This window comes from Eleutherodactylus coqui, chromosome 1 (genome assembly GCF_035609145.1).
Source record: "Eleutherodactylus coqui strain aEleCoq1 chromosome 1, aEleCoq1.hap1, whole genome shotgun sequence".
In the NCBI taxonomy this organism is placed as follows: domain Eukaryota; kingdom Metazoa; phylum Chordata; class Amphibia; order Anura; family Eleutherodactylidae; genus Eleutherodactylus; species Eleutherodactylus coqui.
In genome coordinates, this window is record NC_089837.1 from 219,808,037 (window position 1) to 219,835,913 (window position 27,877).

The 27,877-nt window shown below is 41.9% G+C and overlaps 1 protein-coding gene across 2 annotated transcripts in view; it reads right to left on the reverse strand.

Annotated features, from left to right (window-relative positions):
• MED23 (mediator complex subunit 23) overlaps window positions 1-26,762 on the reverse strand; it is a 73,819-nt gene extending 47,057 nt beyond the window's left edge. Inside the window, exons 1-11 of one of the 2 annotated variants that reach the window (XM_066605562.1) lie at window positions 26,555-26,762; window positions 22,941-22,969; window positions 20,628-20,715; window positions 18,772-18,896; window positions 16,842-16,953; window positions 15,345-15,443; window positions 14,914-15,015; window positions 14,465-14,534; window positions 13,120-13,232; window positions 11,060-11,155; window positions 1,622-1,822 (exon numbers count right to left, since the gene is read on the reverse strand). In XM_066605562.1, coding sequence (XP_066461659.1) covers window positions 1,622-1,822; window positions 11,060-11,155; window positions 13,120-13,232; window positions 14,465-14,534; window positions 14,914-15,015; window positions 15,345-15,443; window positions 16,842-16,953; window positions 18,772-18,896; window positions 20,628-20,715; window positions 22,941-22,969; window positions 26,555-26,593 — 1,074 coding nt within the window. In that variant the 5' untranslated portion in view covers window positions 26,594-26,762. Of the gene's footprint in view, window positions 1-1,621; window positions 1,823-11,059; window positions 11,156-13,119; window positions 13,233-14,464; window positions 14,535-14,913; window positions 15,016-15,344; window positions 15,444-16,841; window positions 16,954-18,771; window positions 18,897-20,627; window positions 20,716-22,940; window positions 22,973-26,554 lie in introns of both variants that reach the window. The other variant, XM_066605561.1, reaches the window with a different exon arrangement.
• Between the last annotated feature and the right edge of the window lie 1,115 nt (window positions 26,763-27,877).

Genomic DNA, 27,877 nt, shown 5'->3' on the forward strand with positions numbered 1-27,877 from the left:
CAAGGGGGAACCCCTTTCATCATGCCGTGGTCACTTCAGAAGGACGGGGTCTGAGATTCCTTTAGAGCAGGAGCTAGGCTGTTATTAGACAGTTGAGACATATCTGAACATATTCTACAGTGCCTCCACGTAAAGGTATACTGGCTGTCATTCATGTCCACGGGCAGGTTGGATTCCGCGTTAGGGAGCCCACAGCAACAATCTCACCCTGCCCGCGGTCGAGGACCCCGCTTACCCATCCAGGTCTTCTTTTTTCTGTACTGTGGATGTGTACAGAAGCACCAGCCGGCGCAGTAGAGTTTTTTCCCCCCCAAACGCCTGCTTTCCTGCGAAATCCATGGCCAGTCCAGCTTCCATTGACTTCAATGGAAGCCGTTCGTGTGGGAACAGCACTGAAATGGAGCATGCTGCAATTTGATTTCTGCACCCAAAAGGTCCGCAAATCAAAACCACATGATTCAATTCAGTTGTGTACACCTATGTTTCCCTAGAGGTGGCTAGAACTGTGGATCATAAGCGCGGGTGCCCCACACAGATTTCGCAATTGAGATCCACCCATGGACATTGGGCCCAAGAGGTTGCTATTTTTTGTATGTTATATATTTCTTAATAAGGGCAAAAATTAAAGTGCCAAAACAGAAAAAGCAGATTCTACATTAAAGGGGTTTTCCCATTAAGTATATGAATGCTATAGAGCAGGGGTGCAAAATCTACAGTCTTGGAGCCACAGGTGGCCCATGATGTTATTCCGAGCGGCTGTGTGGCCCTTACCCTCAGGACACAGATGTTTGTGTTTGGCCGCTCACATAAAGTTTCCATGTCAGCGAGAAGTGGTATACAACTAAGGAAACGGAGAAGCAAGTACAAATGGTGCACTGTACAGCAATCATCCCACATATGAGAATTGGATCCTTTGTACAATTTAGCACTCCAAAATGAAGTTACAAGTTGCTAGTACAGGCATGCATCTGTCTCCATTGTACTCTATGGGAGCTGTGAAATAAGGTTTTTCCCAAAACACCCCTCATCTTCAAGGAGAGAGCCATATACCTGCATGCATACAAGTATCTATTAGGAGTCCTCGTTCTCCACCAGGTGGTAGCCCTGGAAGTGAAGTCTGCTCCTTTTAGGAGACATTTATAGAATGTCATAAATGTCTCAGATGGTAAGGGTATTTCCATCTTGTACTTTTATGGGATATGCAAGCAATATGCCAGAGAAGTCTTATAGATGCAAGTCCCAGAGAACCTCAAAACATATGCCTCTTCCAACCAAGTCCTGGCTGTACTCTGTAGCCAGGAGTACAAAAGTAGAATAGCTGAGCAAGTTATTCTATCATTTCCACAGAAATGAATGGGAGTTAAGGAAACAACATAGCGCAGGAAGCTTGTCCGTTTCTATACCCCCAACTGCTGCAACAAGACGATGTACTGAGATAGGAATGGCCCTTATTGAATACGAGAATGTGGCCTTCAGAACCAGAAAAGGTTGGCTACCTCTGTTATAGAGCCCGTCTGTGATGAGAAAATCCTGTCACCTTAAAGAGAAGGCTACTGCATACTGTATCAATTAATCTTCAGACATATATTAGAAAAATCAATTGCTGGATGCCATTCAATACCTTTTGGTGAAGAGACAAGACCATGTGTGGAAAACTTGCAAACTGAAAGAGCACAAAGAAAATCAGCTGGCTTGAAAGATGCTGCCACAACAACTGGCTTGTTCCACCATCGTCAAACTTCTCCTCCGTCTCGGAGCGCTCCATGGCATAAACCACCAGATCAACCAGCTGGTCCTCCAGCACAGGACATCTCTGCTTGTGCTGAAAAGTAGAAATTAGTATTCCAAAAGTCCTATGCTCCAAGGCGATGTATCAGCAGACAATAAAAGTGGCCAAAACCAGCCAAAAAGCATGGAATGGAGAATACATTAAGAATGCTGATGGAAGCTGAATCCAAAATGACAAGCACAGATCTGAATTTCAGGTTCTTACATCTATGACTTGTAATTCAGAAGTCTGACACAATCTAGGCAGATTATCGCATTTTTGGTTTAGAGAACTTTAGCAGTTTACTCATTTTCAGCATAGCAGATGGTTGATGTAACCTAGGTATAGCTATCCTGAAGTCTTAATAGGCATCATGAGTGCTCCTGTCACCATCACTCAGCTTCCATTTAGTTCGTCACACAGAATAGATGAAAAGAAGCGGAGGACTAAATAAAATTGCAGTGTCCCTTTCTGCAGGCAAAATTAAACGTATATATTTTTGCAGAAAAATATATACAGAGGGTCAACAGGAGTCCATAGAACAATGAGATGCTATGACATTTATAAGTTAAGAAATTAATTGCCCGCTACAAAAAGGTTTAGTATCTATGAAGGTATAGGTAGCGATGACTGACTTTTTTTGCCATAAAAAAGGGATAAGGAAAATGACTGCCATGTTAAAATATGTACAAATCGACATCACCCTTACATGCTCTTTGCCAGCAGAGAAACAATTAGAAAGATGCAAGACTAACAATGATTTGGCAAGACATGCCGTGACAAAGAGTAACATGTAGTCTCGCGGATAGATAGAGTCAATCATAGAACAGGCTCACATTTGTAAGAAGGCAAACCACATGTAAGGCAGCAATACTCCGTCTGTGGCCCTGAAGCCAATGGCAGTTCATCAGCCACCACCTTTTCAAAGCCTACCTACGGTATGTACTTTCCCATATGATTTAAAGATGCAAATACTAGTAAACATTTTCATTCAACGGTTACTACTACGCTTTTTGTATTTATAAGTGAAGACCTCACCAGAAGCATAGTGCTTTCTTGGGGAAATTCAACGTTCCAATGTGTGGAATCTATACACCAATATTGATGTGGTGAAATAAAAGTCAAATCTTGGCTACAAAAAACAATTAGATTGTATAAACAGCCCATATAGGATCTATAGTGAAAGCATAACAGATCCCATCATTCCCATGGCTTTAGGATACAATCTTTAAGGCAGAATATCTGTAGTCCTTTGTCTACAATAAGATTAACCAAATAATTGCTTCCACTAATATCTATCCTAAAGCAGCGATCCCAACCAGGCTAAAACCCTGAAATCTAGTAGATGCACCCCATATGAGAAGTACTGCCCATTATGCACATGCTGCCTTGCCAGTGAGGAGCCTGGCATGAGAGCAGCCAGTTACCATGACTGTGATCGTGGCGGTCTTCTGACCTCTGTAAGAAGGGCTGTCAGCAGTAATAGGATTGCAATTAATGCAGACAGAGAGGACAATTGAATCCTGAATGTGCTTCCTGCTTAGAGGGATGCTAACACCCTGAAGGCAATTAGTGCTTGGGGGTTGATCCACCAAATGTGAATTCTGCTGGGATGCAAGGATGTTTTAGTCTTGAATCTGATTACTGCCTAGGCTAATGTAGAGAAGGATCATACTGCGACAGGCAGGGATGGGGAATCTCTGGATGGGACTATGCTGCGGTGAGGGAAAATAGAAGCTCTGGGAGTGATTATGCTGCGGTGGAGCAAAGGTGAAGTTCTGGATGTGCCTATACAGCGGTGGAGAGAGATCGTACGGCTCTGGATCGAACACTGCATTGTAGAGGGAGGGTGAATTGCTGGATATTATTATAATGCGGCCAGAAGTGTTTAGAACTTTTTTTGTTTTGTTTTAATATTGTGTAAAAACAATTATTTGGTGGGGATTCCACAAGGTATTTTTTCCCAGGGGTGCTCTAAGGCTGGGTTTACACGGGGTGGAGTTTTCACGCTAAAAGGGACATGCCATGCGGAGTTCAAAGCTGCAACATGTCAATTGCATCGCAGTCTCCACTGCAGCCATCTCTCCTCTCTATGGGGAGAGATGGTCATAGCGGAATGCAGGCGACGAAGCCGCTTCAAAACCCACGAAGCTGCATTTCTGCCGCAGAAATCGCACTGTATTTCCATGCGGTCCGCTGCGGTCATTCCGAGAGATTTCCACAGGATTTACGCTCCGTGTGAACCCAGCCTAAGGCTGACAAGGTTAGAAAATACTGACCTACAGAAACAATTATGTGAAAGTGAGTGCTAAAGCCAAGTGATGCAGTGCTGGTTAGTATTGTACCCTCCAACATTTTAATCATTAAAATAACTCCTATTCCATTCTTGCATTTATTGCTCAATATCAGTGAATACCGGACTATACTATAAATCTTTTTCTATATAGAAAAAAAATACATATATACAATCAGAGGCTGCTTACATCTTTTGATTGAAATAGTACTTGATGAAAATGCTTAAGATCTGATTTCTAGTATAAAATGTCTTGCTATACCATAAAGAAATCCTTAAATTGGAAAAAAAAAAAAAGAATGCCGACTGTGCAGCTCCCTCCCTGTGCAGGTTCTCACAGCAGCTCCAGTCTTTTCAGCTTCAAAAATTGTACACACCAACAATAGATATACTAATAACAAAATGTATGAATTTGAAAAGTGATTATAAGGCTGTTTTCTCACAGGGCAGAATCCCGCCAGAAATCTTGCAGTTTTGCAGCAGTGAAAAACCGCAAAATTTCTGCTGGAAAAGCACTGCTTCAAATCTGCTTAAAAAGCGCTGCTTCAGTTTAGGAGCGGCTTGGCCGCATGCTTTTTCGCTGCGGCTGGCGCTCCTATAGAGAGCGGTGCGGACGCAACGGAGAAAAAGAAAATGTAGACATGCTGTGGCCGGGGAACCCACGCTGTAGTGCCGGCTTCTTCCGATATTGCAGCGACGGATTGGCCGTCCCGTGTGGACGAGATTTTTGACGAGAGTCTCGTCCACATGGATGGCTAATCCCGGGATTAGCGGTCACAGGCGGACTTGCAGCAGTGAAATTCTGGAAGGAATTTCTGCGGCAAATCCACCCTGTGTGAACCCAGCCTAATATACAATAGAGAGTATTTCAAGATACTTAAGATTCTCAAAGATGAGAATTCAATGCTCATGCTATAGGAAAAGGGTTGCATTTGACCCTTCCAGTCCAAATTTGTCAGTCAGGTGCTTTGCTTTCTTCACAATGCAGTAAACCAAGCATAGCTTTTTGATTCTTAGATCTAGGAACCAATGCAAATGCAGTCCTAAATAACTCCACTTAACATTGCAGGTAGTAAGTTCTTCTCCATAAAGCTCTCCAAAGTGCTGCACTACCCTATATCTCCTCCCTCATCTCGAATACCCCACCCGTACTGGTTTGCTAATCATCTCAGACCACTAACCTCCATAATCCAAAGCTTCTCCTCCCATATCCAAGATTTACCAAACTGCACGAGTTCTCTGAAAAGTGCTACCCAGGTCAATCACTATATCCCCAGTTTTAAAGAAGGTTCTCCATGGACACATTTTCCCCCAAATAAGCTCAGCCCTGCTCTAGTAACATGAAAGATGAAATATTCGCCTTCCACGCAGATTTCATTTCGCCGACGGTCAGTTCTCACGGATCTTCACTTCCGGGAGGAAAGTGATAATGACACAACAGGTTATGTGACCACTGTAGCTATTTACCTACAGCGATTGGCTGTAGCGGTCAAATAACCCTGTTGTCAGTGATGCCGGCTCCCTGCATCAATAAGTGAAGATCACAAGAAATGGAAAGATGATTGAACGAAAGCGGTGAAGGTGCTGGGAACAGAGTATATCACTACAGCAGACGGAGGTGGTTTGGGGGAAGAGATGGGGGAAGGGAGTGCCCACAGATAAGCCCTTTAAGCCTGTGCTAAAACCACCTCTCTAGGAAGGCCCATCACAACCCTAATCTGACTCTTTGAATCAACAAATGTGGCAACAATGGAGCTGGCCATTCCTGGTATTAGTCCAGCTCCATGCATGACACTGGTTGGAAGAATTCAGACACCGAGTGTATAGACAGCTGAAATGCACAGCCAAAAGGTTGCCACTACGACTTGGAGTCAGCAGTGCTCAGCTGTGCTATAAAATGTTAATCTATATTGACTAATCTATTGATATGAAGATAATAAGAAGAAACTAAATATGTAAAATGTTGCTAACCAGGTGAAATACTGAATGGTCATTTATTATGCAGCCGAGTGCAAATTATTTTTCTATATTATTAGGCTGGGTTCACACTGGGCAGATTTGCCGCGCGGAATTCAGCCGCGGCAAATCTGCCCGTGGCCGCTAATCTCGGGATTAGCCAGCCTTGTGGACGAGATTTCTCAGAAATCTCCTCCACACGGGACGGGCAATCCGCTGCGGTAAGTCCGGCTGAAACCGCGGCTGCGGCCGCCGCAGCCGCGGTTTCAGAATATGCAGCATGTCCATTCTTTTTTTCATTCCGCTGCGACCGCGCTCTCCTTTATGGGAGCGCCGGCCGCAGCGAAAGAGCGAGCGGCCGGGCTGCTTCAAAGCCGCCGCAGAGGTTCTCCCGGCGGAAATCTCGCGGTTTTTGCTGCGGCCAAACCGCGAGATTTCCGACGGGAATCCGCCCTGTGTGAAACCAGCCTTACAGGTGAATGCAATCTATTTCAGAAGAATTTACCTACCCAGTAAATAACTTCACCTCAAATATATTCAATGTAGAAGAATTCTATCCGAATGGTTTTAGCAGCACACATGCACATTTATTTTTCATAATGCTCCATGTGTGCTTGCTATTTCTAGGAGGATGCATCATGCACAAACCTCATTATGAGAAGTCACATTGTTAAACTGCCATTGAATCTGTGGCCAGCTGCAGTTATGTTGGTAAAAACACACCAAGCATTAAAAAAGATAAAACCAATGCATGGTAGTAAGGCAGAACGTTTTGAAGTTACATGTTAAATTTAGGATTAGTATTGGTTAAAAAAAAAAAAAAAAAAAAAAATCTAAATAAAAGAAAACTGGAGACTGCTTGTGACCCCTTGGACGACAAGAAAAACTTTCATCCAACACAAACACTTAGAATAGAGAAAAGCACAACACAACACTATAAAATCAAGGTTATTTAGCATGCAAAAAACTAAAGTACAGGGCTTGAAATTAACTAGTCCTGCGCATCCGGGGAGAGTTATAGTTGTGAAGCAGAAGATGAACTCTTGTACAGAAAATGAAGCTTTTAGAAAGGTGTTCTCAAGTGCTTTAGACATGCTGACTGTAGATAGAAGTGTATAACAAATGTCTCCAGAAATCACTAATTCCATCATGAAAAGATATATAATAAAGTTGATGGGCGTGAATGGTTTACCAAGTACATACAAGCAGACAGACTCATGGTAACATCATAATATAATAGGCCCTGCTCACACTGGATTTTGGGTGTAGATTCTGTGCTGAAAGCCACGTACTTCTTACATCCCATTTGGAATCTGTGTCAGGAGAGCAAACAAACATTTGACAGGGTCATTGTTTGCAGATTCCACATGGGAATATCCACACAGGGATTGGCTCCTTTGAAAGGGGCTATTCCACATGCAGGTCCACAGGTTGTCCAAATGAAAAGCCACGTCACATCGATGGTGACCGCGTGGATTTCCAATACAGATTTCAATGATAATTTGAAAATTTAAATTTTTCCGACACAGATTTTTTTGCCATGTGAACAGGGCCCGAGTGGTTCTGCCTTTCAGATATCAAATAGTGATTTAGGGTAAAGGTTATCTTACTACTGAGACACATGAGCATCACTGTCCAATAATAATGAATTCTAGACCATTGAAGATTCTTCACACTGAATAACGTGTCAGCTTACTGAAAATACGGATTGAAATGAGCGGAGCAGAAATAGAGTTTTAGGGTGCATTCGCACGTTCCAGAAATGCTGCGGTTTTGTTGAGTCATTTCCGCAGCGGATCCAGAAGGTTAAAATTACCGTGGAGTTGCAGCAGAAAATCCACACCAGTTTTTTTTTTCCTCTACGTGACTTACTTTAATCCGATTCACTTTAATAGTAAACATTTCCGGAACGTGTGAACACACCCTTACGAAAAAACGGACAAATTTAACCTCACCCGCAGAATCACTCATTAAATGGATGTCTGAAACTGAAAAAAAAAAAGAATTCTACTACAAGACCATTTCTATTTGTGACCCAGTGGTGTGAAAGCGGTACACAGTGGAAGTGGAGAGAGAAAAATCACTAGAGAAGGAATGTGCATACAAAGTGCAATATCAAAAATAATAAGAGTCTGATCTAAAGTTTAAAATCACCCCCCCCCCTTCTGCCATATCTATAATAAAAAAAATTAAAATTATAAAACATATTTGGCATTGCTGTGTCCATAAAAGTCTGATTTATCAAGGAAGCACATTATTTGGCCCGCACGGTGAACGTCGTCCTATAAAAAAAAAAAAAATAAAAAAATAAAATAAAAAATGAAGAACGCCAGAAATGCACTTTCAGTCACCCTGTCTCCCAGGAAAAATGCAATCAAAAAGTCTTATGTATTCCAAATTGGTACCAACGTAAACTACAGGACATCCTGCAAAAAAATGAGCCCTTGCAAAACGACGTCAAACAGAAAAATAAAGTTATTGCGCACAGAAAATGGTGGCAGAAAATAACGTAAAAAAAAATTAAATGTCTTTGAAAAAAAAAATAAAAATAATAATATATACAATTTTGGTATCATAGTAATCGTACTGACCCATAGAATAAAGTTATAATGTCATTTCTGCAGTTTGTGGTCTGTAGAAACAAGACGCACTGAAAGATGGCGGGGATGTCGTTTTTTTTTTTTCATTTTACTCCACTTAAATTTTTAAAAAGTTTTTTAGTACATTATATGGTACTTTAAATAGCACTATTGAAAAATACAACTCGTTCCGCAAAAAAAAAAAAAAAAAAAAAAAAGCCTTCATACAGCGACGTCGATGGATAAATAAAAGGTGTTACAATTTTTGAAAGGGAGGGGGGGAATGAAAATGGGGGAAAAAAAAACAAAAAAAACAGGGCCGCTGTATTAAGGGGTTAACTGTAAAACGATCAACATGCCAAAATACACCTGGTGGGAAAACCTCTAACTCACTCACTGCCAAGGACATAGGCAATATGGCATGACTTTAAAAAACAGCTTCAGTGAACTGTAGCAACACAACTTGGTACCATTTTAAAGTAAAAAATCATAGCTTTCACTTGATACCAGGATAAGAGCACGAGATGCAATATTTGGGGAGCAGGACGCTCATATAAAAAGTTAGGAAGCAGAACGAAAGGTTTCACTTTCTGCTTCTGTGTGTGAAGGCGGCATGGGGGTTTGAAGCTGGAAGAAAGATCACAGCCTGTTGTGTTCTTGTCTGTTTTGCAAAGACTTCCAGTGCCCTCCAGGGGTACGACACTGGAACATTTCTAAAAAGGGTTGTCTGAGGTATTTATAAATTTGGCTGATAGCAGGGGAAGGCCTAAAGATTACAAAATAAATGCCAACATGGAAAATTCAGTCACACCAGCTGACAACCATAATATAAACACTGCAGAACCAATGAGAGCAGCGGGGTGGCAAATGTTCCAGGTAATTAATACTTATTTAAGATCATACCCGCTGCTGTCTGCCAAATTTTGAAGCACTCAAAAGAGGCTATGTGCTCTCTGAATGGCACTTTTAATGTATATTACAGCCTAACACTTTGTAAAGTTTATACCAGTCGTGCAATATTTCAGCTTAGAGAGCCTTTCTCAAACTTTAGAGCTGCTAAGCCAAAACCCTGCACAACCTGAAAACTTCACGAAATGTTGTGTGGTGAAGGCAATGCCGTCTTTTTCCTGTTTTGGAGATATATAAAATATAAAAATAAAACAGTAAAGCGTCCTGGCTAGAGATGAGCGAGCATACTCGCTAAGGCAAACTACTTGAACGAGCAGTGCCTTATGAGAGTACCTGCCCGCTCGTCTCTTAAGATTCGGGTGTCAGCGGGTAAGAGCAGTGAGTTGCGGGAGTGAGCAGGGGGGAGCGGGGAGGAGAGTGAGAGAGAGAGATCTCCCCCACCGCTCCCTGCCCCCGAATCTTTTGAGACGAGCGGGCAGGTACTCACATAAAGCACAACTCGCTCGAGTAGTTTGCCTTAGCAAGTACGCTCGCTCGTCTCTAGTCCTGGCAACAGAAAAGTTTAAAACATTCCCCAAATCATCGTGTGTAATCACATTGGTATGGATGTTGGTCAATGAAAAAAAAAAAAAGTAGATGGTAGGAATTTATGCAATGGAAGCAAGAGGGGTTGAGGTCTCCGTTGTTAAGCACAAATAATAATCCAGATAATGCCGTTACACATGCAAAAGTACACATTACATGTTTATCTGGAAGATACCAGAAATAGAAAGACCTCTCTGAACCGAAGTGTGGGAACGCATTCACTCACAATAAACCACAACATCATAAACTTGGAGAAGGTGGAACTCCAAGTTTCTGGAAGAAGCAGAAGCACTGAAATGATGATCACACAAGCATATCTAACTGTATGCATGAAATTGCTAGGTTGCAGCTTTGCCAATTTCAAGCCCTGACCATGTATGTATGTCTCCTAAGTGGGATCAGTGGCTACAAAGGAGCCAGCAGTACTGTTAGTCACAATACAAGAAGAAGGTTGTGAACATACCTGAGCAATGTTCAAGGTCTAGAGCATTGGAGGATGGGCAGGACAAGACAGAACAAAAATAAAGGAAGAAAAAAAGAAAAGACAAAACAGTGACTATGAGGCCTGCCTCAAGATGCCCTGAGTCAGAATATACCCACCAATGACTTCTGCAAGGGCAACCAAAATTTTTATACTTTGTGTTAAAGGGCAATTACATTTGAGGGATGATTTCTTGAGTTAAGTTCAGTTTTACATGGTGTAGTAAGGACTGGCAAAGGGCTCTCCTGAGACTGGCCTTATAGGAAGGGGAAAGCAATGCAAAACAAAAAGTCAATTTTCAAATATCTACTGCGCTATGAAACCCCCAGGCAGGAAGTACCAAATAAGAAGAGTTTTCAAAGACCCCACAAGATACTAAAAGAAATATAAAAGGGACTACTATCACAACTGTTTTGTTCAGTCTGCTACAGCAAAGAAAAATGTAAGGGATAGAGCAGTATGGAGTAGGAAAATATTCTTGGCAATACCTGCTTGTTTAGACCTAACATGTTGCACACCATATCCCGGGAGTACGGCTGCTCCAGAACATATCTCAGCAGAGCAGTCTGCGGCTCAAACAAATCCTACAAGAAAAGACATAATACAGATAGTAGAACACAAGATAGAAACAATGCCTGCACCTTCCCAGTACGCGAAAACCCGCAGTGGAATCAGACCCTGGCAGCAGCGTCCGCACATACCTGCTTTCTTGAATCTTCCACCTGTACTGCGGATGGTTCGCACAGCTCGCTTTCGGACATGTGCAGTACGGATTTCTTTTTAAACTCCTGCTTTCCCTGCGGAATCTGTCTGCCCGTCTGCAAGGTCAATTGTGGACGGGCTGTGGGTCAGATGACTTCCATTGGAAGCTGTCTGTGCGGACGCCGCAGGAAAATGGAGCAGGCTGCGATTTTGTCTCTGCGAGCAGAAACCACAATTGTTTTCTGCTTGAGTGAATGAAAAAAAAAAATCACTTTTTCATAACATTCTATGCAGGGCATTTGCTGCGGAACCCAGAGGCGGACAATCGCTCCGGATTCTGTAGCAAAAATCCACCTGTGTGCGGCAGGCTTGGGGTTTTCCAGGAAATAAATAGTTTTTTGGGGGGCATAAAAGAAATTCTAGGATAATTTTTCAAAAGCTTTTTGCATTCACATGTGCGTTACATAGTATTTTTATATAGCAGAGGTGTAGATATCTGTACAGGTGAAAGTACTCTTAGAACTTCAGTTATACCACACATTCTAATGGAAGGCCACTAGAAAACACCTTCCTGCCCCATGATTCACTAAGGCTGCTGCTCAGTCCCTCACCGCTACAAGCCTTGATAAGTGAACATAACAGACATATCAGCTTGTTAGCTGGTTCCAGTCTTGAAGCATTGTTCAACACAACTGTCACACATAGATTGTATTACATACAAATAAGCATAAGTGATGCAAACAATATTGATTTGCATCCAGATTGTTAACCCCTGTAGACTTTACTTTTATGTGGCATATTTATAGCATATCCATATTGCATCCTGTTACCAGCTCCTGCACACGATATAAAAGAAAAGAAGCCCGGGGCCTCACCTGCAATCACTCCATGGTCCGGTTCTTGTGCCTACTACAGGCACTTACAGTGGGTAGTGCTCAGCATGGGTATTCTGAAAGGTATGCAGCTGCATAGCCCCATGCACAGCAAGCTGTTCAAATAATTGTTCTGCCTCCATTGGCTTGACCTTTTCTCCCACAGCAATTTATTCTGCAATATGTGCGACAGTAACTTCTGCTGCATCAGACTAGATGGGCTAACCTTCGCTCCCAATGCACTTCTAGAAACCTTGAGCACTCCTGACTCTTTGATCAGGACCAGCTTTAACCAGGGTACCACCTACTGACCACTGTATTACAGAAACCCTCCACAAGACCTACCCTGACCCAGATATTTAGCCATAAGTCTGGCTCTTGTCAATTACTTAGATCCTTTTGCTTGCCCATTTTTCCTTTTTCCAATACATCAACTACAAGAACTGATTGTTCAATTGCCGCCTAATCTATCATACTGCTTGACAGATGCCATTGTAAGAAAATAAAGGATATTAACTTCACCTGCCAGTAGTTATGGCTGATTGGTAAATATGTACTATTATTTTCTTGCCTCTTGATAATACTTTATGTCCTGCTGCCCTGTTAAACTTCATGGTTGAAGATATAATATTGTTCAATTAATCTAGGTTATTTTGAATGGCATATCTGAATAATCCTGCAGATACAGGAGCAAGGAGTGTATGCTGTCAAATTGGCAAATTTGGTATTTAGCAGTCTAGCCAGATAAGCGGTAACTTAAAAAAAATAAATAAATAAAAAACAATAGATCAAAACAGGTGAATGTGAACTACATTCACATCAGATAAGTATATAGTTGTATGTGTCTACTGTGAGTCTGGGAGGTAGAACACACGACTACTAATTATTCATCCTTACTTCAAGTCCAAATAAAGTAGCAAGATTAGTTTGAATATATATATATATATATTTTTTTTTAAGGCACATTGACTCACCTTGTCATAAGGCAAAAGACCTTTCAGTGGAAAGCGCAACGTTAAAGGATCCAACTTCCAAGAGTTACAAATGGCTCCCGAATTATTCACCACAGGAAGAAGACTGCAACGGCCTTAGAACATTGTGTGTGATAAAGAAACATAAAACTTTTCCACAAAGGTTGTACAGCATCTACAAAATTGTACTTTTTTCACACATTTGATGTTACATCATTAACAATGCCTATCATGTTAAAGGGATTTTCCCACCAAGACATTTATTACCTATCCACAGGATAGGAGATAAAATTTCTGATCGCTGATATTCCACACCATTAAGACCACCAGAGATCTGAAGAAAGATGCATCCCAAATGCTTCCTGTGAATGGAGTGGGGATGCACAAGGCCAACCACTGCTCAATTTACTATGAGACAAAGGAGGATAACAGAGCACGTTGGCCTCCCTCCATGCTATAGCAGTGAATGGAGTTGTGGTCATGCATATGTACTGTCACACTAGTCACATGGGACATTCTGGGTGCACTATTCTTCAGCTCATTAGGGGTGGGGGTCAGGCTCAATGGTTGGTCACCCAGCGAACGAACATTTAGCACCTATCCTGTGATAAAGGTTGTTAGTGGGGAAAAAGGCAACTATTTTATGAATGCTGGCTGTACTTCTCTGGCTGTAAAAAAATACATATCCACAATTTACAAACAAAGCTTTCAAATGCATAACTTCAGGCCTGTGCTGCTCTGAGTCCAGGCTCACACAGCGGTATAGGAATTGCATATCATGTAGTCTGTGTAAACGGGTGTGATACACTGTAGCTCGCAGGCAATCCATTACATTGCCTTGCGCAATTTGCGATCCCATTAGAGTGTCAGAATTGCGTAATCCGCAAGTGTAAAACAGAAAGCAGCCTGTTCTATTAGCCGCATATATACACAAAATAGAGCCCACTGTTCTCCATTGTCGCATACATATCCACAGCCTATACGCAATTACAGAGCGCATGGGCTGCGGGTATATGGGTCATCACCAAGACGGATACAGGAAATATAAACAAAAAAAAAGCAAAAACTATGTTCTGCGCATGACCGCTGGCACGAGTATGCGGTCACACACAGCACAATTTCGCGGCCGGGTTCACATGCTGTAGGAGCCCCACGGCATTTCACGATTACAGTCATGTGAGCCTGGCCTAAAGCATCAACGTACTCTACATAAGATAGCTGTCTGGCCAATGATTGTCAGCCAACAGCTATACATCTCAACTCCTCCAAGGACAAGTATGTTCGGATTATTGCAAATATCCAAAGTGTAAGGTCAGCTTTATACCAGTGTTTGTTTTTTTTTACTTACCACAAATAGAGTTAATTCTTGCTGTGGGTCTAAAACTGTCAACAAAGTCTGACACCAAGTTCCCCAACAACTGACAAAAAGAAGGGAAAGAATTAGGTCTGGCAATATCCTCAGATGACAATCTGGGTACAAACACATTATTATACAAGGCTCTGCGCACATCACATATAGGGCATACGATCAAAAAATTATATACTGACATACACTGCTAAATGGATGCTAAAAAGAATTTTTGGGCACATCACAATATATGCCAAAAATTATAATGTGAACAGACCATAACAAACAATTATTTCAAACTACTTGCGGTTTTACTTTAAGTAAAAAGACCATTGTGAATTGACTTTAAGAACAGCAGGATATTCCCGACATATAGTAAGCACACTTACACTTTGAACTTCTGTAAAAGGGGTTCTTTTCACTTAAATTGTTCTGTAATAAAATCTTACCCAATGTGGAAGTTTTCCTTCAGGATACAGTTTTCGAATTTCTGTTACTGAAAAGTATGCAGGAAGGAGGCACGCGTTTCTGTCTAATATGTAGGCTACAACCTGCAAGAGAGAATGTTATTTCTGCTTCTGAAATATTTTATACATCTCAGTATTTAACAATACACCAAAAGGGACTGCCGAATTCCCTTATAACCCTCTCAAAAACACCCGGTGAAACACCACATACATAAATTAATCAGCATTATAAACATATACATGACACTAATACTACATTACTCACAGGCAAAAGGGGTTTATAAGGAGCTATGATTATGATGACCCATTTCTCTTTATGTGGGTGGGTGTTATAGCAGGCATTACATAGGCGGATATTATTCATCACTTATATAATTGGAGACATTGAGGTAAAAAGACATAATGAAGATTACCTCTCTTGCTGCTAGAAGCTGCTGTACTACAGCAGAGCTCACAGTGTTCGGGATAGTGTGAATTTTCTCCACGATTACCTTCAATAGATCTCTCACTCCCTAACATCAAAGTTAACAAAAGTTAAGAAGTTAAAGTTTCAGTAATGCAACTAAAATATTTGAAAATTTTAAATACAATTTAGACTACTTTCACATAACAGTATTTTGCTCAATGTTTATAAAATAAAACCAAGAGTCGAGTAGGTCTAATACACGAAGTACAAATCTTACACTGGACCTTCTATTTGGTTTACAAGTCCTGACCAAAATACTTTTCTATGAAAATGACCTTAGCCTTTTGCCAACAAAGGTAATACATGTACATGGTATTTAAGCCACTAAATTGGAGAGGGGGCAGCGCCTTGGCCCTCATGTGATGCAATCATGGGGTGCCAATAGAAGTAATGACAGCCCAGGGCCTAATGAAGGCTCCCAAGCCTGCCATGGACTGATGCCTATTAAACCCTGAATGTGGCAGGGGTTAATTGGCTAACAGTAAAAAACAATATACAGCAATAATGACTTGCATCACTGGCAAACTTCATTTCAGTGGGAATTTGGCCAGCAGTATCAAGCAAGGACACTAGTGGGATCAGAGCCGTCTGCTTCCTGCAGAAAGCGGCTCAGTGCACAAGCACACTGGCAGAGAGGACAGCTGATCAGCAGGAGTCCTGAGCAATGGACCCCTGTCAACCACTTCAATAGACAAAACAATTACATCAGCTAATCCATAGTAAAATAAAAATCAGTCAGTGTTCTACTGTAAAATTAAAAATTGCTGCATAAATCAGTCCTCGATTTTACTACATGCAGCAGCGCAGGTCGCTTCAAGATGTCTATCAGGAAAATGGCATCCTACATTAGAATGACTATAGAATTTAGACAAAATATTAAGTGGGTGTCTTACTTCAAAGATATCATTGTATAGGAGCAGAGAATAGGTAATGTTGCTATCCAAAAGAATAAAGTCCATATGCAGGATGGCTCTATGGTTTTATCATATAATGTTCACTGAACTAAACACTAAGATTATACACACAGACTAATTGAAGTAGCTTGTCTACATATAGATCTCTATGGGTGACAATTTGTAAAGTCAAACAGATACTACTGATCCAGTACTGGTACTTAAAAGGGTTTGTGCCAACAAAATAAGCTACCACCTATCCACTCGACTATCTCCAGTATTCCCATAGATATCAATGGAAAGGCAGTGTGCATGCATGGCCACTGCTCCGTTTATTTGGGGGAACACTATTCTAGTAACCAGTGGGGATCCCAGAGGGTGAACAACCACCAACCTGGCATAACCTCTAAACTGGGAAATAAAATAGGTTTAGCAGATTGGCGTTTTACTTTGTTTTCCTTTTGGGGGGAAATTTTGTGTAGTTTGTCCAAATATCATGAGAAATTTCTTAGCCATCAGGAAAATCAAAAATATGAATTACAAGCACATACCTTATAATCAACACCACCAATAATTTTCAGGACAAGCTTAAACGTTAACACCCAAAGTTGTGTTCTTTCCCATTCCAAGGCATCAGAGTTCACTAAGGCCTCACAAACCATTCTGAAAAAGAAAATGATATTATGGCCAATTATTAAAGATTTGTCTACTAAAAAAAACAAACGCCCTTCATACTAAATTACATATACACAATGTTTGTGGCTTGAGTTTACAACGTATGGTAAGCAGTTTAAATGGAAAAGCAGTGTGCTGAATGCATGGATAGTATTAGCATCTCTGAAAATGCTGAAGTCTAGTCAAAAAGCATAAACCAAGCTCATGCCATGAGTGAGATAATGTGAAGCCATTAGAAGCTGTTAACTACATACTTTACATACAAACAGTACATTAGAACTATCTACACTTGTTGTAATGCAGCATAAGATTGTCTGTTGCTAATCCTCAACTATATTCTATCTAAAGGACTATTTACACACAAGGATTATCGCTCAAAATTTGTTCAAACTATGTATTTTGAGCGATAATCATTGCGTGTAAATGCTACCTTCGTTAACTTTCCGGCCGAATGCTGATTTTTAGTTCACTGTTCGGCCAGACAGCTGATAGCAGGGACCGCACGCTGTGATTCTCCACGGGAGCGCTGATAACATTGTTTTTAGCTGCTGTCCCGTGGAAGAACAATGGAGCTGTATGCAGATAGCAGATCATGGAGGTACTACATGTACCCTGATTTTTAAGCACATTCTTTAATAAAGAAGGGAATGTGGACGCATAAACAGTGATTTCCTGATCTTGGTTTACAATCAGAAATTAATTAGTAGTGCTACAAAAAGTAAGAGTGCAGTCCTAGCAGAGGAGAAATGGCAGCTGAACCCCATGATTTCAACAGGGCCGGACGACTATCTTACGTCAGTAGCAGCCGCTCAGCTCTCCTCTAACAGATGAGATTTAGCATTTTGAATTTTGACACCTGTACCTTTTGTTCTAAGGGGAGTTAAGCAGACACCAGGAGAGCCTGACAGCGGCATACTCTACTCTCGACATTCAGAATACATGCACACTCGGCTGAGGGCGCATGTGTGTGGAAGGGCACCAAATTAGTTCACCAAGCTAAAGAAAAACATCACCCTGAAGTAATTTTAATTTTTCTAATTAAGGAAAGGAAATCACTAGAGATGAGCGAGCATACTCGCTAAGGACAATTACTCGATCGAGCATTGTCCTTAGCGAGTATCTCCCCACTCGGAAGAAAAGGTTCGGGTGCCGGAGCGGGTGACAGGTGAGTTGCGGCAGTGAGCAGGGAAAAGCGGTGGGAGGGGGGGGGGGGTGACAGGGAGAGGGAGATCTCCCCTTCGTTCCTCCCCGCTTTCCCCCGCCGCTGGCAGCCGAATCATTGCTCCCGAGCGGGCAGGTACTCGCTAAGGGCAATGCTCGATCGAGCAATTGCCCTTAGCGAGTATGCTCGCTCATCTCTAGAAATCACAAATGGCCACAGTATTCCTTTCACATCATAGGCAGTGTGAGGAGCCGACACAGTATATCTCAGCTGTCCTAGACACTTGTGAATATGATATGGTGGGTGAAAGAAGCTGATGTTACCTGAAATCACAAATGAATTTTCATTTCATTATGGAGTTAGGCCTTAAACTCCTCTGTAAAGTCTTTGCAGTTTCCAGAGAGTTTGAAAATAGTTATTTAACTTGAAAGATTGTGAGCATGACAATGCAGGATGAGCACGATTTATACAAAAACCAGGGTTGGTTTTACTGAAGAGCACTCAGACCAAATCAAATTTATATACGGTAACGCATTTTGGTCAGAGTTATACATTTTGGACAGAGTTATAACTAAAGATTTCAGATAGAGAAAGAAAACAAAACACAAAAATCGATAAAAAGAAGAAGAATGGTACTGACATACCTTGGAGGAAGTACAGAGGTTTCTACAGCCATGGCCAGGCAGTCATACAGGAAAGAGATTCTTTTTGGACTATGTTGCCCATGAATGAACCTTACAATCCATTGGACACATTGCTCATGGGAATCCTAAAATAAAAATCAATAAGACACATAGAATAATCATGTAATCATATTAAGAAGACTGAATGGAGCGCTGGCCGTACTAGCATTCCATTCACTATTAGGACTGCTGAGATACCCGACCGAGCAGGTGCCATGTGAAGCCCTTTGCTTCTTTTCTGTCACCCCTGGGTAAACAGCACTTCACATCAGTCATTGAGGCTTACTGTATATTGGTGTTCTCTGTGTATGTATATAATATTACAGCATATAGATATCCTGGGTGTAATTGTGTTTCGGTATATACTCAGTGACAGGATCTGCATCACGCAGTCAATGTTCAGGCTGTGGGAGAGCAACTATGTGAATGGCCGCTAGAGAACTTGAGGACAGACTGCTTAGATGAATGTCTGGCAGAGAAAGGCTGTATCTGCCCATTGATTAAGAGATACCCAAGTGGGATTGTCCCTAAGAGAGTAACGCTGCTGAGCTTCTCAGATCAGAGTCCCATTCTAGTCTGGCGATTGTCAGAGGTGGACGTCGCCTGCCAAGAAGCATGGCAGGGGAAGGTTGTCCCCAAAGCTGACACCTCTGTTGGTATTAACTATGAACCGGTGATGTAAAGCTGTGGCACTAGGCCAGTTAGTGAGGGTTTGTACTGTGTTTAGTTAGTGAGCAGACGCTTGTTTAGTCTTGTACACTGAAGAGCCGATGCTGCAGTGTGAACATTGTCCTGTTCTGCTGAACAAAAGGAATAAAGGCTGCTGAATCCAGTGTTTTAGCGTTTCCTCTATGTTGTGGATGTGAATTCCTGATGAGTTTCCACTCATCTTATGAAATGAAGATGGCAGTCTTAATGACCCCCAAGTTATCACAAGGTGTGTATAATATAGTTGCAAGCTGTAGTAAGCCCCATTTACACCTGGATCTGTGAATTGTGTGCACAGATGTAGCTTTTTATAGGTGTGCTGTCATTGTAGGAGACAGTGTACTGTTGGGATGAGGATACAGCCAGATATTATAGACATTACTAGCCATGGGTCACACTGATGAATATTAAAATGATGCTGGAACCTTGAACATTCATCTGCGCTAATGTTGGTGAACCCGCCTTCCATACAGCCCTGGATGTTCAATGGATTGCAGTAAAGTGGTATGGTTAGTTTTAGTATATTGTGTGCCATGTGCACACAGATTAACCCTTACAATTCCCTAGTAATTTAAGTGTGGCCCTGAGCAGGACTATTAAGGGTATATAGGAGTGCAATAGTACAGGAGATTGTACAGAATAAAAGGGAACTTCTATAGTCATTTGTGTAGCCCAAGCTTTTAAAATGTGTGAAAATGAAGACATCTCAATATTTCCTGACACTGGAATACTTTTATAACCCAAACCAAAATGGAGCTGAATGTGGGTTAGCCAATTTAGAATATAAAAAATACTTTCTGTGATTCTGAGTAACTTACTAATATACTATTTATTCATGTACGGATGTGTTGTGCTGAGTCCATGAAACTCCGCCATCCCATCTACAAGATGGCCGACTGTGTAGGGGCATGTTTACTCAACCTCCTCCACAGTAATAGGAAGTGAGCAGCTGTAGTGGAGGAGGTTGACTGACGTCTATGGTCACATGCCGCTCCACAGCGAGGACTGAGCTCAGGAGAATGAGGCAGAGCTTTAAGGACAAAGCAGAACAAAGTGCATTAGTAATATTAATTGTAAAGTGGCTAACCCAAGTGATGAGGACATCTTACCTGAGGAAGGTCACTCCAGAACTGCCTAAATGCACCCAGACAGCTGATAAGCTTTGTCTTTTCATCTTCTGGTGTGTCCATAAACATACTGCAGAAACACTAATATTTGTTAAACACTGCAAGAATCTAGTCTTCACAAAACATATAGTTGTGCATTTAGGGCTCAGTTACACAATAGTATGCGTAAAACGCTGCGTGGGTGATGCAGCGCTTAACTGGTTTGTGTGAGGAGCAACAGCTATTGCCATTTGAAAAGCTGATCCAGGGGGTATTCTGATTGCCATTATGGAGTTGGGAAAGAATTTTTTCCTTCACATGGGCTAAATTGGCTTCTGCTTCATTGTATTTTTTCTGCCTTCCTCTGGATCAACAAAAGGGGGTGGAAACCGGCTGAACTGGATGGACATTGTCTCCTTTCTGCCTAACATACTATGTTGCTATGTATATGGCAGCGAGTGCACTGCACATAACAGTGTATCTCACGAACATGGTCAAGCGCAGTGTGACTTCATTTTTTTTCTTCTTTTTTAATTCCCCGCTCTGTCTCATAGTATATGAATCAGCACCAATACGCAATATATTGTGTATGGACAGCATTGCATACAAAAGTATAGGATTCCCGCTGTGTGATACGCTGTGAAATAGAGCATTTTGCAATCTGTTTCACATGTGTATCTACACGCAATGTTTACATGCTAATGTGAATGAATTAATGAAAGTGCATTCGCTTTCATGGACTCCATACACAGTGTGTCACGCAGCATTGCATGCGTAATACACGCCAAAGTCAGCTACAGTGAGGGTTCCACCAACAGCAAAAACTGCAACATAGTATAATGCATCTATATGAGGTTTAAAAAACATCACTAAAAGCAGTATTTTCACCTTTCCACTACATAAATACTAGGTTGGTGGGGATTCAATAGGTGTTATGGTGCTGTTAAGCCCTCTTTCACACGGGCTACAAAATCATCGCTACAAAACCCATGTATGTGAAGCTCATGGTTTCCAATGGGTCCTTTCACATGAGAGATGTTTTGTAGGCTGAAAGAACCCATTGGAAACCATGGGCTTCACATACATGGGTTGTGTAGTGATGATTTTGTAGTGAGATTTTGTAGCCCGTGTGAACGAAGCCTAAAAGTATACGAATGTTAACTTAGATTTACACAGAGGTTTCTAGGAAAGACATAGACAGGTTATATCCTTAATCTATGCGTCACAAGTTTGCGCTCAAATCCTATAGTTCTGCAGGATAGTGCAGTGTAGTGGACTACATTATTGTGTGCCACAAAAAAAAAAATAATAATAATAATTATAATATATATATTTTTTTTTTCTTCTACTAGGTTTTCCTGATATACTGTACAGCATGCTGTACTACACAAATTGTTCCCTCGTCAAAACATATAGGTTATAAACACAGAGGATGATCAACGAACGAGACAAAACTTTAATTTTCCAAAATAAAATAAAAAATTACTTTTGTCAATTGCAAACATAGATCTTCCATATATATTGCTTTTTCTTTACACTTTTGTGACATACAATAAGGGAGCATTCACATTGAATTTTTTTGTATGTGTTAAAATACATACAGGTTTACAGCAACAAACAAAACACCCGCATTTAGGCCCAATGTCCATGGGTGGATTTGATTTGTGGGAGATCAAGCCGCCCATAGGGAGACATGGGCGCCCGCAAAGCAGCTAAAAGAATGTGGATGTGATTTTTTTTTTCTTGGCGCGCAGATCGCACGCGTGGGAAGAAATAGCAGCATGCTCTATTTTCCTTTGAAGTCAATGGAAGCCATCTGATCTGCAGCATACCCGGAGCTGTCAATGTGGATGTGCTGCGGATCCACGGGAAAGCAGGAGATTCAAAAAAGAAAAGAAGGCACTGCGCATGCACCAGGCGCATCGGCCAGCATGCCAGGACACATTCGGAGGAGACTCGCGCTGGATCCGGAGAGGTAAGAAACTGTCTTTTAATGTCCATGATTGCGGGCATGCACGGATTAAGCAGTGAAATACGTGCGTGCAAGTGGATATTAGGGTTTAATAGATGAGCGACTGCCGATTAGCGTTCGGGTTTATATGCGCATATAAAACGAACGATAAGTGAACAAGTTTTTGTTCATCGTTTGAATGTTGCCTGTGTTTACACTGAATGGTTATTGTTCATTTTTACATGATCGTGACTGGTGATATCTAGATACATCCTGTGCTTAGACTTATAACTCTTTATGAGGCTTTTAGGAGTCAAAATTTGTAAGGAATTCAGACGTGAATATGAAAAAGTTGAGCTACTCACCCAGCAAAGGCCTCTTCTATGACCTCCGTCTTCTGTGGAAGAAAATAAGAACATTACATGGTTGTATTCTATATATTATGGTCATCCACAATGAAGAGTAGTCAACCACGATGCAAGCGAGAATCCCGTTAAACACGTCTCCTAAATTCTAATTGTTAGCTTTGAGAACCAGGCACGGGTTAATGATGGCCAGCTCTCCATATTCAATGTGGGCACTATGGGAGACATGACATACAGTGGATATAGAAAGTCTACACACCCCTGCCAAAGTGCCATGTTTTTGTCATTTCAGAAAATCCAACGAAGATGAATCATTTCAGATTTATTTCTACCTTTGTGACCCATTCTGCACGATTCCACTGAAACTCTTTTAGAGTAGAAAAATGTTAAAGCTAAAATAATGCGGTCGCATAAAATGCACTCCCTAGAACTAATACTTTGTTGATGTACCGTTTGGCCTTATGACAGCGCTCAGTCTTTTTGGGTCGGTGTCTATCAGCATGGCACATCTTGATTTGGCAATCTTTACCCACTCTTCCTTGCTGAAACGCTTCAATCTGTCAGACAAGAGGGCATCTCGTGTGTAGCGCCCTCTTCAGGTCAGCCCACAGATCTTCAATGGGATTCAGGTCTGCACTCTGGCTGGGCCATTCCAAAACCTTGATCTCCTCCTTCTTTTGTTGATTTGGAGGTATGCTTTGTATTGTTGTGCTAAAATTCCTCTTCATCTTCTTAGCAGAGGCTTGAAGGTTTTGTGCCAAAATAGAATGATATTTAGAAGGGTTCATAGTTTTCTCCACCTTGATTAAACCCCCAGTTACAGCAGCAAAAAAACAGCCACAAAGCATAATACTGCCTCCACCATGCTTCACTGCGGGTCTGGTGGATTTCGGATGGTGTGGAGTGTTGGCTTTGCACCAAATATAACTTATGAAATTATGGCCAAAAAGTTCCCCCTTGGTCTCATCAGATCATAACATTCTCCCACATACTTTTAGCAGACTTGATGAGGGTTTTGGCAAAACACAGGCAGGCCTGGATGTTTCACTTGGTTAGAAAAGTCTTCCATCTTGACACCCTACATCCCAGCGCAAACATATGAAGAATATGGGAGATGGTTGTCACTTGCACTACACATCTAGTACTTGCCTAAAATTCCTATAGCTCCTGTAATTCCTTAACGCTACAGGGTGTGCATTTACATCCTGGAAGTTTGGGGTATGTATGAAGGGGGATATGGGGGTCGATCCTGCTCCATAGAATGCAGGTATCGAGAGACACCCACGACAGCAATGATTAGCAGGGCCACTGATCTGAGCCACTAACCCATCAAATTCCCTGATCGATGTGGTATTCTTGTATCTTGTCACCACCAGAAGCTAGGGGTTTGACAGGAGTTGCATGGAGGAACGCCCCTGTCACACCCCTAGCTCCCGACTGGGTGACTTCTCTAAGGTCCTTGCAGCAGCGTGTATAGATTGTTCACTGGGCTGCACGGTAATGGTTAGGGTTAGGGGTTTGTCATCAGATTGCCAAATCATACTGCAGGAGCGATCAAACCATCACAAGCACATGTACCCTATGGGAACTAAAAAAAAAAAAAAAAGTTTAAAAAAGTTGCATTATTAAAAAATAAATAACTAAAAAAGTAATAAAGTTTACAAATCATATTGCCATATTTATAATAAACACATTCTATATCTATCTATCTAAAATTCGTATTCCTGTGTCCATGAAAGTCTGATATATCAAAGTAATGTATTGTTTACCCGGCCTGGTGAACCATCAGCAGAGAAAAAAAAAATATATATAAAATAAAAAAATAGAGGCAGAATTGCGCTCTGTCACCCAGACTCCAAGAAAAAAAATGCAATAAAAAGCTATCAAAAAGTCGTATGTACTCTAAAATGATACCAATAGAAACTACAGGGCATACTAGAAAAAACAAGCCGTTGCACAACTATGTAAATGGAAAAATAAAAATATGTTATGGCTCTCAGAAGATTACAGCAGAAAATTAAAAAAAATAAAAAGATCTATGAAAAAAATTAAATTAGTACAGCAAAAAAAAAAAAACTATAGAAATGTTGTAATCATCGGATCGACCCATAGCATAAAGTTATCATGTCATTTTAGCTGCTGTGTTTTCGCTGTAGAATCAAGACTCCCAGGAAGATGTCCATTTCACTCCACAGTTTTACTGTACATTTAACAGTATCACTGAAAACAAATACAACTTGTCCTGCAAAAACCAGATCGCTCTGACATCTACGGTGATGGATAAATAGAGGAGTTATGACTTTTGAAAAGTGCCAAGGAAAAAATGAGAATGAGGAAAAAATAAAAAAGAGGCATGAAGGCAATTCCCCCGCCGCGGCAGAAGTTCTCCCAATGGAGCTGGCGAACAATGGGCGGTGCGATGCAAGAGAATGCCCGACTACAGAACATGCCATGATTTGTTTCCTGCATCACACTGCAGTGCCATGCAGGAAAACATCCTTCGTGTGTATACCCCTATTCGAATGCAAAAACAAAAAAAACAAAAAAACTAAGGGTGGACACCCACTAGCAATATTTTTCCCTGCGATGCGACAGCGATGATTATGAATCCAATGGTTTCATACTCATTTGCGATTTTCCAATACAGCTTTGCATTGCAGAGAAGAAATCTGTGATATTGCTTAGTGTTCTCCATGGGGCCAGCGGTAGCAGCACTAGCCCCATTGAAAACATAGGGAGCATATCGCTGACTTCTGCCACAGCTATGACAGGAGTTTCCATCATCCCCGCGGGGACCGGAAGTCCAGAATACTATCCCATTGCTTTCAATGGGATCGGCGCTGCTGCCGGCCCTGTTGAAAGCAGTGGTTTTTAAGCAACCCCCGCAGCGATGATTTTCGGGGGAGGGCTTGAAATATAAGCCCTTCCCTGAAAATCATCCGTAGCTTGAGAGAAAAAAAAAACAACAAAATTTATACACTCACCTCTCCGCCGCGTCCTCCGGCTGGCTCCCCTGCATTGCTGTCAAGCCCTTCTAGCAGCGGGGATTTAAAAATCCCAGCCTCCTGAAAGGGCTGTGCTGATTGGCTGAGCGTTCAGCCAATTACAGGCAGCGCTTAGCTATTCATCAATGAAGGCCACTCACACACCGCATCAACAAAACGCTGTGATTTTTATCTGCGTTTCCGAAAGCACTATAGAGCATTTGACAACGCTTAACGCGCCCCATCATTGTGATGGGTGATGAGGTGCGTTAAAGCACGCCAAAATAGAGAAGAGAGCGCTCGAAGATCATGGCGTTAGAAAAAGCCACGTCCGGATGTAGTGCCGCATTAAAATCAATGGGAGTTTTGTGACGCGATTATCATGGTGTTGGTAAAAAGCGCCTGTGTGAGGGCGGTGGGGTCCAGTAATCCGCTACTAAGTTCACCAACATATAACAATGACTCTAGGCACTCTGACGTCTCACAGGCATGGCTGCCCTCTCAGGAACCCCTCCCGGGGCTTCCCAGACATGGCAGCCTGTCCTTATACAATGTAGCACAGCTGGACATCCCCCCGTCTATACCTCCACATGACAGACCCCCGCTGCAGCCCCCACAACTCCCACTTACCACCACCTCCTCGAAAATGCTCTGCAGCTGGGACTCCATCTGCCCGGAGAACAAGGGCGCTACAGCCGACCGCAGCCACAATGGCCTCACCACAGGCTACACGTCATGCTGCCTCCCCGGGGACGCCGAGATATCAGACAATAACCGTGCAGAGACAGCTAATACAGTAAGAATACACCGGGTCCGCCGAGCTTCTGTCTCCGGGTTACCGAGTGCAGCACAGAATGCACTCCCTCCGGAAACAGGGAACTTCCTCCTCTTTTGGGTCCCTCAAAGCGGTGAAGGAGGCCAAGCAGTGCGCATGCGCGCTCAATAGCTGCTGTGTGGTGTTTTATCAGAGGGCTGAGGTGCTGTGTATATATTGTACAGCACAGAGCCCATGGTTGTCAGTTGTCAGCCACAGCTGTATACTCTGCAGGTCACTCTCATCTTTTAGGGCGTTTTACACGCTAAAATAGCTAAGAAATCAATGGGCTTGATCAAACCGGCATATTGGGTGCGCGTTTATATCTGGCGCACGAATATGCTGCAAATTTACAGACACACAAAAAACGATACACAGAATACACTGGGAATCTGTATTTCATTTTGTGAATATGCAACGTGTTCACGGACTGAGATATGCAATACGGCCGTCTGAGCGAGTACTGAATGAGGCTAATTTAGACCACCATATGTGCAATTGTACATACTTCAATGAAACGCATTTGCGCCGTGAATGAGATAGATTTGTGAGAGTAGTGGCGCATAGTTCTGTACTTCTGGCGCACGCAGGGCCTGTTCACGTGCGCACAGAACACCCCCGCACTGATTTAGGCGTAGACGAGCATGCTTTCAGATTGTTTTGTGGTTATGAAAATAGCGGCCGCAAATGTGACAAAGAGAAGCCATTGATTTCAATTGTTTCGTTTTCACTACGCGATATTCCTATGCACGAAAAATATAGAGGCCCTGCCCTACCTTTCTTCTACGTAGTTTTTAAACATGCGAGAAAGGATATGTCCTGCCCAATCCTTCTGCTACTTTTTTTTCCCGCCCATTAGCACAAAGTTTGAACAAAGTAAAAAAAAAAAAGACTCTTGACAAGTTCATGCGCAAATATGCTCCACATCGGCGAGTGTATTTGCGCTTGCGCTCATCTGAAGAAGGCCTTAAAAGGCTATTTAGCTTAATGAGGCTCAGATGTGTTCTGTTTTTCACAGAATTGCACAGCATATTGCGCATTTGTGCACCGGCCAGTTTTAATTAGAACAAATCCATTGTTGTCAATGGGCTCTATTCTCTGCATTGTATATGTATATTTTACATGCGCAAAAACGCGTG